Source organism: Nomia melanderi, chromosome 5, assembly GCF_051020985.1.
Source record: "Nomia melanderi isolate GNS246 chromosome 5, iyNomMela1, whole genome shotgun sequence".
Classification (NCBI taxonomy): Eukaryota; Metazoa; Arthropoda; class Insecta; order Hymenoptera; family Halictidae; genus Nomia; species Nomia melanderi.
In genome coordinates, this window is record NC_135003.1 from 255,872 (window position 1) to 271,685 (window position 15,814).

The following is a 15,814-nucleotide window of genomic DNA, read 5'->3' on the forward strand; positions in this document are numbered from 1 at the left end:
TCACGCAACGTTCATCCGCTGCACACGTTCTACTACTGTTACTGTTGCTCGTCGATTTCATCGAGCGCAAACACGATTATTACTAGACCGCAGAAATCTATGCGAATTCGCTCTTTTATAGGGGAATTTCAAAAAACCGACGTTAAGTAAAATTCAATTTTCATTGGGATTAAGTTTGTTAACTTGGAAATGAAATGAAATGAAACTGTTACTATAATACACTCGACGACGGTTTCTATTTAATTATTTTTGTTTCGGAAACTTTTATATGTAACGGACATATACAGTTCCATTGTTTATTACACTTCTACTAAATAATAAACATATGATGCTCAGTTACTACCCAGTACCTACTTACGTTTTCTGTTGTTTTGTGTAACTTTTAACGTTATGTTATTTTATTATTTCATTACATTTCTACAGAATAACAAACATATTAGACTCACTGTCGGTTACCCATTTATATTTTGTTATTTTATTTAACTTCTTTTTTTCTTATTCTTGTTCAAGTTATATCGCGAATATATTTAAAAGTCCACGTGTAACATAAACACGTCCTGATCTTATTGATTATTGATAGAATTTTTCAGTTATTCAAGAATGAAAAATTAAATGAATTTCGTTTTACCAAGATTTAATAATAAGCTTCAACAACATTCGAAGATACGATGCCATCGAAAATATTTATCATCGTCGAGCAATGGTGGGAAAGAAAGAAGTATCTACAAACGAGTATACCGCTCGTCCAGTTTCCTCAGTGATCCTTTTCTTTAATAAAAAATCATTATCATCAGGGAATCTTCATTGAAAAATATGGCCGTAATTAATATTTTAAATACCTACTATCATAATTACTGCTATTCAAATACAAGATATATATCAAGTTAAAAATTCGCTTTACGTTCAATTGATTTTTGAAGAAGAACTAAGGACTACAGATAAGAAGGATTTCCAAATTCATGTTCATCACGCAAACATCTATGGGAAACGTTTATTAGACGTTAAAAAACCAAAAAAAGACATGAAAATTTGTGGTACGATGAAGTATCATCGTCAGTCTAGTATCGTGTCCGATAGAACAATAACGAAATTGAATCTTTGACCCCTTTAAAGACACCGAAACATTGGTATACATTTAATTTTAGTGCAATATTAAACCTGAAGGGTCACACACGCACATGTGGATATTATTCGGAACGATAAATTGATAACCATTTACATCCTTCTTTATCTGCTTTGGTCCCTATCCATTTCAAATCCGTATAAAGCTTGGATAACCAACAGATTACTGAAATCTATCTTCAGTCAAACCCTAAAAAAATGCATCGCGGAAAAAGCAAAGTGTCCGATTAATCCAGAAAGAAAAAGGGCGTAGTTTTATTCGCTAATTAACAAACGGCCTCTCACGAAGCAACGCTTTTTCATAGTATGAAGAACATCCGGTCGTGGATTCACCGGCGAAATCGACAGTCATTCCTTCGTTGTTTCGCGTTTTTATTTTTCTGTTCTTTTTCTTTTCTCTCTTACTCATTTTTTTGTCTATTTGTTCGACTTTAGCGGAGAACGTGGAGCGGGACAGCATGGTCGAGGAAAGACGAAAATAAAAGTGTAACAAAGCCGCAAGTAAAAAGCCTACGCCACATCCGCTACCATGCGTCGGGATCTTAAACGCTCGCGCGCACGTTACTCGGATCGGGTTAATTGGAACAGGCCCGGGGAAAAGGATCGTCGTGGATGTTCCATGCTGTGAGAGAAATACGACTGCTATTAGACGTAATAATGAGTAATATGTTACCACCTTTTATATAACAAAGAAGGAAGGTAGCAAACCGATAAGGTTTATCTCAATCGGTCATCGATCTTTACGATCTTCCGGTTTTTACAAGTTTTCGAAACACACGGCAGAAGCCCCGTCAGTGATACCAGTTTTATTAAACCTTTACGAACGAAGATTTTTTGAAGTATTGAAAACCTTTAACAGGGAAGTTTAAAGTACATCGAAGTCTTAAATGCCAGAAACAAAGAAAACTACAAATTTGTATTCTAACCCTTTGCACTCTGCAGGCTCCAATATTGCACCAGTTATAATATCAAATATTTTAATGAATCAAAGAAACTACCTTAAAATTATTAGATTTTCCACGCATCGAAATTTTGTACTGAGAAGGAAAATAAAAGATCGAAGGAATGTTATAGCATTTTTCACTTTCACTAGAGATACCATAAAAAATAGTTGCAGTTGTTGATAAATTACAAAACCATCTGGAGTGTTAAGGGTTAAATATGAAAGTTTGACGCCAAAATGACGACGTTCGTCTTCAAAAGGTCAATAATTTGATAAGTACAACGAGAACCCAATTAGTTTTTGTTTCGATCTTATCACCATTGCAAACGACTTACTTTCAAGTGAGATAATGTTTTAATTATAATTTTTGAAATCGTCGAGGATTCGAAAATGAGCTTAATAAAAGAATTAGATAATTTTCAGACAGATCTTTGAAATGATGATGGGCGTGGACAAAAATAAAGAAAATTGAATGACTTCGTAAGTTTATGAAGCTACATGAAAAAATTAGAATTCCCATATGTTCCATTTAAAGACATTTTAAAAAGTTTTATACAACATCGAAACAGAGAGAAGCGAAAGTCTTACTACGCAATTAATTTGAGGAAGTTTCTTATTCAATTTTCCAATGAATTTTATTAAAGATTACTTTCACTTTGAAGAGCTAAGAAGCCGCAGAAGAAACACGGTTTCTATCGAATTCCCTCGTGAACTGACAAAGTTAAAAAAAAATCCATTAACACTAGAACCACTAACCAGTCAAGTTAATTCATTTGTATTTTCTTACACAAACTGCAAGAGTACATTTATTGAGATTTCAATTGACTTACATTTCAGGACATGCACTAGTAAATCAATTTATTTAACAATTTCATAGAATAGCGTCTGTATCTTATCAGCAACTCTAAGAGAGAAACTTCAGAATGTATCATTTTGATTCATCCAGTACTGCTAGCGGTAACATTACCGCAAACATACCACTTGGCACTATTTCTGTCCGATATCTGAACGCCAATTATGAAAAAGCTTACCGGCCGAAAACCTGAAACAACGGAACCAAAGTTCCCGCTTCCATCCCCTTTATTTTTTCTAGTCCTATCAGATCGAATCACCAAGCACGGCTGACTGTGTATGTTTTTCTTTGAAGATTGAAATAGTCGGGAGTAATTTTTCATCTCAAGAAAACTAAGAAATATGAATACCCAGATACCCGGGATATCAATAGCACTAATTTGGAGCCCGAGGACGGGGAGATTCGTCACGTGTCGACGCAGCGCTCTTGCGAAAGCGAGATCAATGGAGCTACCAGCATCAATAGTTGCCTCTATTGAAACATGTTTTAGCTGCATGTCGGTTTATGTATTCTGACGAATATTCTCCTACCATTGAAAAAAAAAATCAATGTGCACTTTACGATATAAGAGAGATCGTGTCTTTTACGCTTTTAAAGAAATTACTGCATCAAAGAATTGAGTTTAATCCTTGCGTAGATAATCAGATATTCAGACAGCGGTAAATATATCTGCATTCTCTTACTGTTTTATTCATTTCTTTTGAAGATATTGCAAAACAATGTACATGCTGTATATAAAATCAACTGTTTTTTCTCTGTATTTTTTGAAGAAATTACTACATGAACGATCCGAATTTAACCGTAGCAACCAGTTGGTACCAGCTATTAAGGTAGAAATTTCTATTTTCATATGCATCACTTTATTAACCTCTTGCCTTATAATCAAGCATGAGACTTGTAGTGAAGATTTTAAAGAGAATTTAATAAATATAAATATTACTCAATTTTTGCGAACAGAATTTGAATATTACTCTTCTGATATCAAATATTATAGTTTAGAATAAACGTGGGCATAGAGTATGCTCAGAATTTTTGTCCGTTTTCAATAAATTATTAATAACGAAGTAGGTGTATCGATAATGGTTGAGAAAGAAATCGTAGGGCAACGGGTTAATTCCTTGTGGAACTATTTGTAAAGCAATTCCGAATGTCTATTCTTTGTACGAATTTGCGAAGATTTATATACTGAAGATGAAAATTTATGCAAGAAATTTGATTATTAAAGCTTTAACTGTTATAAACATTTTGGTTGCCTAAATGACTCAGGAAGACTATTTTCATGAACTATGGAAAACAGGGCAGGAGATCCTTAATCATTCTTCAAGTGACTCATACTATAAACTATAGTTTCAGACGGTTCCTCGTATGGTGAATTCGATCAATAAATTTGAATCCTTAGAAGTTTAATTCGATCCAAGTGTGTTTGGGCTTCGGTGTCGCGTGAGTCAAAACTGAAACTGTCGGCCAGCGTGTGATCTTCATGAAGATAAAAGAATTCGCAGATCATGATCGAGTTTCAAATTAAACAACATTGGTTTTGTTACTCGTAATTGAAATGAAACTACTTTCATGCGAAAGATAAAGTAGATATAATTAACAACAGTTGTATGATACAGTCTATCAGAAGTATTTCGACTGAATTAAGCGCCAAACGAGTGAAATACTTTAAATATTTATATCAGCAATTCAGGAACACTTTAACATTGAATAGAGTAGATCGAAATAAACCTGACCTTCAAAACAATCACACTATGGCGGTATTCGAAATGTAATTGATACTACTTGAACTACTGCAATATGTAAATTATCTAAGTTGTTTAAATCAGCGTGAGTAATCGAGCTACTAATATTAACAATTCAATTACGGACAGTACTGCTTAAATACCCAAGCTACACAGTATAGCTCGAATAATTGAACTAGATGCTAAAAGCATATACACAATAAATGAATGACTCCTAAAAGAGCACAAATGATCAAAAGCCACAATCGATACTCGATATTATCCAAAGTACTACTGTAAGTAGTCAAGTGATTTAAAATCCAGTTCGAGTATTCAAGCTATTCAACGTACTCCTAGAAAACCGATATCTCTAACTGACTACTCAAGCACTATTCAACTAATCAAGCCACCAAAAATATCAATGGATCAAGTGAACTACTCACAACGAGTACGACGGAGTACGAACGATCGAATTACTCAAAGAGCTACGCGAGCAATCAGGTGCGCCCCGTGTGCTCCGGAGAATCTGATATTTGGACTTCACCGATAATTCAAACACTTCTGTAACGGTGCGTTTACACTGGCGCGGCGGACCAGAAGACACAGGCGGCGCGCGTCAAGGATGCGCGTAATCCAGCGGCCGACAGATGTGATCAGGCTAAATAACTTTACGAAGTCGTTGACACGCCGCTTGATAATCCTTAACGAGCTTGATAGGGGCGAGTCAAGGTGGGCTTTTTCAATAGGGAGAAGATTGCCGTCCTCCGATAACTTTACTATGCCAAGGTTACTATCATACTTCGACCACGGTGCAGCTGGAGAGCTAATGCTGCGCTGTTTAGGACTTTTTCCTCGGCAAATACCCGCCCCCGCTTATTATCGTTCATGCAGCGACGAACCGAGTACCGTGTCCACTGGTTAATTGCAACCTGCACGGATTGTTTTCCCGTTCCGGTTGTGCAATGTGCACAATGCGAACTTAATTAAGCCTCGCGCACACGAGAAGCCCTTATCGCGTTACACGCGCCTCAAACCTTGTCATCGTAACTAAATTCTCATTTATTTTTTCTACTCGGTCTTGCACACTTGTCAATTATCTTCTATTTACACCGTGTCAACGAACTTCCTAGCCTACGTTGAAGTCCTATGTCCATGGTCGCGTTGAAAATCCGCGACATGTTTTCAATGAACGCTTGTTTCGCACGGGGAAAAAATATGTCGACACCTAGTACCGGCAATGATAAAAAACAAATATGGAGTCCACGAGCACTTCCAATTACAGAAACGCTGCAAGTCGGTTCGAATCGGCTTACAGTTAGACCGCGGTGTCGCGGGCATAACAGGTGCAATTAACGCGATAATCGTAAACAGCAGATTCAACGTCGCAGCCGATCGTAAAAAACAATTGTTACGTCGCGCACGTTGGACGGTGCCACCGCGGAGAAGGTGCACTCATCGAGCGTATTCATTGCCGGAAGCACCTGGCTCGAAGAGATTTTCGAATAGAGGAATTCATAAATTTTGAGGTTATAACCGCCGCTCATAGGACATTAAAGCTCCCCGACGGTTCGTTCCATGCGGTGGCCCCGACGGCCGTGGGTTAGGTGCAATGAACTTCCCCGTACGAAAATGCTGCCGCGATGCAATGGGCCGAATAAATAAGAGTGCAGGGTGTATTTACATCGGACGAGGAGGCACATCGGTGGCACAGTACGAAAAACCGTATCGAACGGTCAGCGGGGTCGTACAGGAAGCAGGGACCAGCCAACGAATATCGACTCTCACCTGGGACCACGAGCGAGGAAAGTAACAGCGGTTATGTCAGGGCAACGACAATACCGATAACTCTCTGCTGGCACATCGTAGAGACACGGAAAGCCCTTTTACATCCTCCGCCATTTACTGCACCGTTACACGCACATCGCACGCACACACAACGCTGCAAACGGGAGGTACAGAGATAGAGAGAGAGAGAGAGAAAAGGAGGAAGGAGGAGAGAGACAAAAGAAGCACAGGGAGGCGCGATATCCGTGCGGATGCCCCGGGGGTTGTTAAAGGTACTTACATGGGCCAAACGGTATACACCCGAAAAAATCATGTGTGGAACGGATCGGTCATTTCGATTCGTTTCGCGCGCCGATCGTATGCGAGTGCAAATAAGGCCACGTAAGGGGCACCGAAACGGCACTTGCATACTAACAAGCGGGAAGCCTCCTCTTCCCTTACCGTGTGTATATTAATATACGTTAAGCCGCGCTGTAGACACACGCTGTTACAATGCTGCCTGGTATATGCGTGTACGTACTTGCGTGAATATCACCACCACTCCCGAGGTTGAGGATCCCTGGCCGTGCAACGGACGGAGACAGGAGGAACGGAGAGAAAGAGAGACAGGTTCACCACGAAGAAAAACACACGTCTGCCGGAACGCGAGCCATGTTTGTCCCTGGCTAATTCACCGCGATACCTCTAAACCGATACGGAGATCTTGTTGACAGTTCTCGCGTAGCATCGCCTTCGTTCTTGGCCACGGTTCTCACTGCGCTCGCGGCGAGGTTAACCTTCATTTACGAGCTACAACGAAACGCTGTTTTCGACGCGCTGTCAACCCGACCTGCCTAACCTGACCCTCGCGTCTTGACTAGTGGAACACTGAAATACTACGCTTCGTTTGCGCATCTACGCTTGCGCAGCATTCTGCCGGTTACGTTTTTTGCCAAGGCGGGAAAATTCGAAGTTCCCTATGTCAACTACTCTCATGTTTTCTTTAAATGTTAGAAATTAATGTTCACAGTAATTAAGTTAATACACGTTTTAAATGTAACGTTAGGGAGATGTTTAACGATAACACTATATATATTTTAGGTTTATGTTACATAATATTATAGTTTACAATAATTCAATAGTATATTAAAATTATAGCAATAAGTCGTGTATTCAGCCGCCTAACTGTCATTTGAAAATATATAATTCTCATGTATTAATGGTAACAATTTAACCATAAGAGCAGTTTCTACTTTATGTGCATTATTCACCTCCAGCATTGTGAAACAATTTTCCTTAAATTCGACGTTTACGCTATGCTTAATTATATTTGTTAGTGCGCCAGCGATCGCTTCACACGATTTATAATCGTTATCTAGTGAAATATAATTATTGTAAATTACATTTTGATCACAATGTATAGTGAATTTCGTTTGAATGCTCAATTTTTGCAACGTAATTATTTCGTTCGATACAACTTTTAAAAACTTGTCCAAGTCTCTAGAACTTAATTTATCCTGTATAATGTAATGTATAAAAAAATTAATCTTTATGAATAAATATACGTGGACGATACAAGATAGCACGGTGTCGGGTCCAAAGGTTACCTACTTCCAATTGCAACGATAAATAACTTTTTTGATGAGAAAAATCAATTTGACTTTTAGTAGCTGTTTTTCTAGTCAACGACAGATTTTTTGTCGCGAAACGTAAACCGACAGCTGTTTGGCAATCGTTGTATATACTCCTGGTATATATTGTAGCAATTTGTGAGTTTTTCAAGAATATTTTTTTTGAGATCAGATCGTTAAATATATTATTCAAGAATTGCAAGACATTTTTCGTAAATTGACCATAGTTCGTAATCTGTATCATATGGTTCGTGCCATTTTTTAATAAGGTAACATCAATGTGACGATATTTTATTTTTCTAACGGAATCTTTTAAATTCCATTCGTCGAACTTTCGCAGTATCTATTTATAAAAAGATTAAACGTTAATCGTAAATATATCACCATAAATGAAAAATATTCTTAAACGTTACAGAATTACAGAAACGTAAATTCAGATAACAATATAATAATAACAACAGAAGTTCCTTGTATAGTAAGTTGTTGATAGTCCAAGTAGCTAAACTAATTGCTCAGATTGATTTTTATTACGACATTGGCATACAAGATCATACTTTGGTAACGATAACAGCAAGAAAATCCGTGTCGAATTTAGCTTTGTTCATATTGCTATGTATACCCGTTTAAAACTACCGGCACCCGCGGCACCCTGACCTCTAGGCAGTGAGAACGTTACTGTAAGGTACTTCCCTACCGATAAAAGAAACCTTTGGCGTGGTGGCATCAACAGTGAAATACAAAGGTGGTGTGGTGTCGGTATATGAATTCTTCATGTTGCGGCATGGTGCACCTGCCTTAGTAGCGGAAGCAAAAAAATCCATGGACAAAAGGTGACAATAATTGACTACATTGTGATCGATTACGTTCGATCGTTTCCGAACAATAATCGGGGATAAACAGTGTCGGGTGTTGTTTCTTCTTGTTAAACTGTGAATAGAATCATCTCGAATGACAGAACAGGAACGAAAAGACGAACTTAACCTCAGCGAGGAGCGTGCTACTCCACCGCGTAGGATTCGTCACCGGTGAGTATCCAGTTTTTCCTTGGCTGCGAGCTTTTTATATCCTTCCCCGCTATTAAAAAATCATTTATACGGCTACGCGAAAAAGTTTTCCCATTTATGATTATGGTTCGTTGCGTTTGGTATACATCGGTTGGTAACGCGTGCTCCTTGGATACACCGCACGCTTCTAACAGACCAATCAAAACGCGCCATACGTCGCCTGACTCGTCGGCGGACCAATCAAGACGCTCTGTCAATTTTTTGATTACCTCGTGTGAAAATCCATTGAGTTCCTGATCGCTAAATATACGTAAATAATTATAATACCTAATGGAAAAATCACGCCGCTCGTAACGTCACCGTATATATAATTTCACTGAAAAAATTGTTATACGAACAACCATCCTGTGAATTCGATTAACAGGAACGAATGTAATAAATTCAAAATTTTTTTCGTACGAATTATGCTGATTGTTACATATGTAACGTTTTTCGAAAATTACTATTAATGTTTTTCTAGCGGTAAATGTTTATGTATGACTGGTATACAACGATCTAAAAAATAATTAGCTATCTCAAAAAAGTATTGAGCGATCCGTATCACAGTTTATACGATTTCATTTTCGTTTACAGAATTTCTGATTTATATTATTAACAATGATAATTATGGATAGAGAAAAGTACATATGAAAGATTCTGTTCGAATAGTATATTCACGGGTAACGCCGGCTATACCTACTATGTATACACTATACAGTTGCTCGTATGACGAAGAAAAGAATTTGTTTGCTTCGATCGTTAGAACCCGAGCGTGTCATGCGTTGTTATTAATCGCACTGGAGCGACGTCAGTTATGCAATAAACGATATTGCACTTGTCAGTGAGCAATGCGTACGAATCATGCGATTTGAACGATTTCTGTGTTCACTCGACTGATAGACTTATCGATTAGTCATCTCATTACCGACCACACCATTGAGCAGGAACGTAGTCGCATTCAATGTTGATAATTTATTAATTAAGTATTAATTCACCTTTTTTCTTAATTAATAGGTTCCAAAAACTTTACGGAAGTAAAAAATTGTCTATTTATAAAGACTAATTACATATATTTACCTAAATATACGTATTTGTTTTACTGCTTATTTATTTATTTATTTATTTATTGTCTCTTTTCAACAGATTGTAAATATAAAAGTAAAGTTGATAAGAAAAGAACAAATAATGTACAGACATCGCGCGTGTTTGCAAAAGCCTGCTCGGACCTCTCATCAAATACTTACACTCGCAATTACTGTCGATCATTTTTCAACACGTGCTACAATCTTATCAAACCAGACCATGCGGCGTATAGAATAATCCGCTTTGCACGATAATAAACATTGAAATATTCGAATTATTTCTAATATGTCTTTGTATGTTTGTTACAATTGAAAGATAATGTAACAAATAGTATGCATTTGATGACAATAAGAATGTTTACATTGCAATATAACTACAGAGTTTAATAATGGTTTGGAATATGTAATCACGTTTGACCGACGTCCATTTTAATGAGAATCTATTTATATAAAAAAAGAAATCTTAGGGTTGACAAAATAGCATTACATGTTGTTTAATGATTATTAGTATCACTTCTATGCTTGTGATACTGTCAAAAATTGTAGTTAGTGTAATTGTAGTTAGCAGTAGTTACAAATAAAATAGTATATATTGATAATCAAATTTAGAGATATTTTTATCTGCGATGCGCTAACAATACACGTGACTTAGAAAATATGCGAATAATAATAGATTGAAAGAAATATTGTCTATTACTTTGATGAGAGTATTAATAAAAGTCAATTACATCTTTCACGACTTGAGTGGTCTTAACATACAACAGGTGGTTTGTATTTTATTTAAGTAAATTAAAAGAATTGTGTCATTTTGAAGTTAAAGAACATAATTTCTCACGTAATCTAGATTTCAGAAATTATTCTGTATTAAAATATCATTTATCAAAGGACCGTTTTGGAAAAATAGAATTTCATTTATCAAACAATTAAAACTAGCATTTAATAAAAAAAAAGAAATATTCAACTTTTTTAAAATTTGTTGGAAACATGTTGAAAACAGTAGTAAGCAGTAACACCGTTATACGCACGGACGTTGCCACATTCATCGGTCTCAAAACTTTTTAGACTCGACTCTAGGAAACATGGTTCGTCGGCGGAAATGAGCTTACCTTGAAATTTTTGAGTATCATTTTGATCCACGTTATTGTCAGATTTATGCGCGTTCGGACTCGTCTTTGTCGAGAAAAAAATTCCAGTTGATTGACGAAGTCTCCTTCATGACATTGTTCACAGCAAAAAAAAGTTTCTATTTGGCTGGCAAATGTCAGTAAGCTGTGCGTCAGAATGTCGGTTTTTATGTAAACGTACGACCGTTATTTGAGAAGGGTCAACTGGATGTCACAAAACAAACGGGTCTTAGAGACAATAATGAAACTTCTGGACTAATTATGCTATAGGAATCAATTGGATATGTGTTTTCGACTAAAACGAGATCCGACAATGTTGTGGAATAAGTCAACATTGAAAATTTGTAATGCATATTTTGAACACCATGATAAGATAAAAAATCTACAATTGTAAACAAATCCACATGAAATTATTGAATAACTTAATACCTATTTTAATTTTGTAATGTCATAAGTTTATAAAAGAGATGGCAAAGCGAAATCTATACTTAATTCTCCACTGGCAATATGGACCATTTATGGTCCTGTCGAAAATTTCATTGTTCATCGTGGTCGGTTCAATTCCAAGTTGTAGGAGGATAAAATAAATTGAAGTTTGAAGTCAAATTGAAGTCTCCAAATAATACTTCTTTAAGGATTGGCAAATCTCTTCATAATACTTCGAAAGATTTTACTCATGTGTAAAACTCTACAATGTGGTTCTTTAATATTTACTTATTACAAAGTTATTCACTTTTAATGAGAATTTCATTTTTTCATGACTTCGTCGATATTTTTAATTTTCATTGCAAAACGATATTAAGATTTGACTAAAGTGTCATTTGTACATCAAAGTAGGGATTATAATAAATATTTTACAATTTTTTTAGATTTTCACAGAACTCACAAGAATGATAAATAAGATTTGATCATAAAGGGCCCATACTCTCGACCGCGTTAGTAAAAAGAGGGTTAACTGTCAGTTAAATAATGATTACTATTAGATACTATATATTATGAATTGTTATATTCATTATGAATTATCAAATATTTAATAAATCACAATGATCCTCTTCAATTGCTATTGACAAGGAATAAAAAGCAATAACCACTTTAATTGTTATGTCAGTTATACGTGGATGACACAATTCTTTTTCTGAACTTGAAAATTAAGTTTTATCGTAGAATATTGGTTAAATGAAAATTTACTAGGATATATGAAACTAAGACAGTCAACGCTTCATTAACGCCTTCCTCTATGATATCGTGTTACACTGGCGATGGAAATTTTGAACTGTATTTTGATAAATCCAAATGTTATTTACTTCTTCTGAATATGAGTTAAATATTACTTTTCTATTATCAATCGTTAACCTCTGGAGTAATCGGAGATATATATTATTCAAATTCTTTTCTTCCTATAATAAATTATTCATGATAAAGTAGCTTTATCAAGCACAGCTGTGAAATCATGGGGCTGAGGGTTAAATAAATTGATTTGACTTTTGGAATTCTCATGGGTAATACACTCATTTATTGACGCTCAACGTGTCCAAGTGAATTATACAATCTGTACTACATAGTAGTCTTTACCGAACACGGCGTGGGTTCTTGTAATGGCAGCTAGTGTTGAAACGGTTCAAAGACCTTGACGCGAAGAAACTAAAGGGTACGATCTGTTTATCCCGGAAAATCGAATGGGCGAAGGTTTCTATTAGGTTACGTGGTTTTTTTTATGATAACCGAGGCAACACGTTCCCCAATGATTCCGATTTGTGGCTAAATATCGTACGATCAGAAATCACGAATCGAGCACGCGGCACCCGTGATCGAGAGATGACAGGCTGTCTCTCAGTCAGATTAACTATCATGGACGCTCGGCTTTGACAGATAACCGGGGACACGTTCCTTATCGAACGGTATCAGTGACCGATTATGACGAGTCTTTTGGCAAGTAATACATTGACGGAGACATAACGTTTCTAGCTGTTTTTCAACTAAACAATTGTTGAACTCTGAACTTTATTTGTGCTATGTATGTACATTCGAGCGAAGACAACGACGACAATGACCATTGAGTATCCAATGCTAGTTTTAAAAAAGAAATAATTTAAATGGAATTGTACTTTTCCTTCCTATAATGAATAGTTCTGTTTTTTTTTTTAATATAATGGAGTCGGTTAAACAAGAACATGGGGACACATGAAGCTACCAATGACACAGATGGATACACTTTACGGTAGTTTCCTGAAGGAAAATTGTTTACGATTGCATAATGCACTCGCTTGAAAATTGTTTAAAATTAATTAATGCAGGCAATAAAACTTTATTTTTCTTTGTTTCCCTTTCCAAACTTTTGTGAAACTCTTGACGTTTGATCTTGAGAAAAATAAACATTGAAATTAATGAAGAAGTTTTCATGCGAAAATGAACTACATTTCAGAGGTAAATATACAACAATTTTTGAAACTGAACTGTGTTCACTAGAATTCTTTAAATGATACATTTTATAAATTACTTTATCCCTCAAATTTTATCAAATAAATTGAAATAGTGATAGTTTGGAAATTAGAGGTCTAAAAATAAATAATTAAAGTACGTATTGATATAATTGTATCAATCAAAGTCGCCGTAAACATATACTAAATGGTGTTTATAAAATTTCATGCGTGTCAAATTGACGCGCTCTGTTTAACCCTAGTGTTAAAAGTCCTATATATAATTTGGCTCTTTATGGAAAAGACTTTTACTATCTGTTTTTGAAAATCTCCCTAAAGAATTAAGGAACGTTCATACAAGTTCCAAAATAAAAGTCTAGAAACACATCTGACTGCAAATTCTTAATGGCAGAATAATCGTTCAACGTGGTAAAAGTATAATACTCACATGACATCTACATTTCTAATTGAAAGTTCAGCCCCCATCCGTTGTCGGATAACAAAAATTTCAGTGATCAGCGTGCTACCATCAAGTGTGTCGTCGCCATCGGTGACTTCATGTGCAACGATCGAGCTGTGTTGCACCCGATCGAAAGTGTACTTCGATATCACCGCGCGAGTAGTTTCGAATGGAAATGTCGGCCTCGTCTAATCGCTTATTTTACACGTTTTTACGCGTATTCTACAACGTAATAGTACGCGGTACATGTATTACATAACGCTTACACATCGAACGCGGCGGTTGTGTACTTACATCGTAGCCTGTTACAACACGTCTACGCGAAAGACGTCACCGCGGAGTGCGTAGAAACGATACCGTCGCGTGGCGTCCTTCCTCATCGCGATAATGTCCGCGGGCGGCCAAGAAACTCGAGAATATGACAACTCGAATCAGCTAAGGTGACGTAGGAGACCTGGTTCAAAACATTATCCGCGTTGGAATTGAACAGGATTGGCCGTGAGCAACGGAATATTTACGACCCCCGATGAACGAGGAAGCTGGACGAACAATTTCGAGGGTGTGAGGAAGCGGACGGAAGATAGAATTTCCGAAAGGAATTCTGCGTGAAGAGCTTTCAGAAGAATTTTCAACCTTTCGACAACGAATGGAGCAGTCTCCAAATTGTGCAGGTAAACTGGAGGAAGGAAAAAATGAGAGAATTTTCGCTTTCAGGTGGAGATAAAGGGAATGTAGCACGTCTGTAAAGAAGTAATAGAAATTTAAGAAGAAGTTATTGAAAAGATTAGAAATTCCGAAGCGTTCGTATCGAGCCGAAATATTAATGAAACTAATCCGATGCCCAATTTCTCGGGAGCAACACTTAAGATTGCGGTATCGAGGAGAATATTATATAAAAAGTTGAGGTCACTCTTAACGGTACCCACAGATAACGAGTGCGAGGGAGATAAAAACTAGTTCGATGTTGTCTAGAATTATTTAAATAGGAACAAAGAGGCTGGACATCAATGGAAAATTACTGGTGAAAGAAATTTGAATGGAAATGCCGTGGAAATAGGAGTCAGGCTTAATGCAACGTGTAACGGAAGAACGATAAATAGACGGGAAATAATGTTGAGCGTAGCGCGTCCAGTCGTAGGCGAAACGAATAAATCGAAAATGCGAAATAATATTGCACAAGAAATGAAGTATTCTTATTAAAAAGTCTTTCGTCTACAAATAAATCTGAAAACCGTTTCATGTCAAAGAAAAACTACCACTCAAAAAATATATACATTGCAAGAAAATATTATCTCCCAAACTCCCTATTTTCTACAAGAATCTCTCACAATGACACACAATAATAAAACAATAGCAAAGAAACGGAAGAAAATAGATCCAAAGACATTTTATTTAGTCCATTTCAAATTCATCGAAAACTACGTTTAAAGAATCTAAAACAAAATTCCCCACTTCCTCAAATAAAGGAAAAGGTTGAAAACAAACATCGGCATTTGCCTGCGAGACAAACATGTTCGATAACAGGAAAACCCACCAAAAACCGGTCGAAAAATATTGCGTCGCAATAGCGAGAGAAAGAGAGAGTGAGCGAGTAAGTGAGAAAGAGAGGTGTACTCGCGAAAATGTCGTCCAGCTGTAGCCTTGGATCGTTGGT

The 15,814-nt window shown here is 36.5% G+C and overlaps 2 protein-coding genes across 7 annotated transcripts in view; one reads left to right on the forward strand and one right to left on the reverse strand.

Moving 5' to 3' along the window:
* The window catches only part of CdGAPr (GTPase-activating protein CdGAPr), a 70,932-nt gene extending 55,158 nt beyond the window's left edge, over positions 1-15,774 (reverse strand). For 2 of the 5 annotated variants that reach the window (XR_012998569.1, XM_031971638.2), the window contains exon 1: positions 14,149-15,774. The gene's annotated coding sequence lies outside the window, so the exon portion shown is untranslated. Of the gene's footprint in view, positions 1-6,424; positions 6,579-6,704; positions 6,913-6,944; positions 7,443-14,148 lie in introns of those variants that run through there. The other 3 variants (XM_031971648.2, XM_031971639.2, XM_031971641.2) reach the window with 2 other exon arrangements.
* Positions 8,749-15,814, forward strand: part of ACC (acetyl-CoA carboxylase) — a 42,458-nt gene continuing 35,392 nt past the window's right edge. For both annotated transcript variants that reach the window (XM_031971630.2, XM_031971631.2), the window contains exon 1: positions 8,749-9,059. Coding sequence is in view for 1 of the 2 variants with exons in the window: in XM_031971631.2 (XP_031827491.1) it covers positions 8,983-9,059 (77 nt within the window). In the remaining variant the exon portion in view is untranslated. The remainder of the gene's footprint in view (positions 9,060-15,814) is intronic.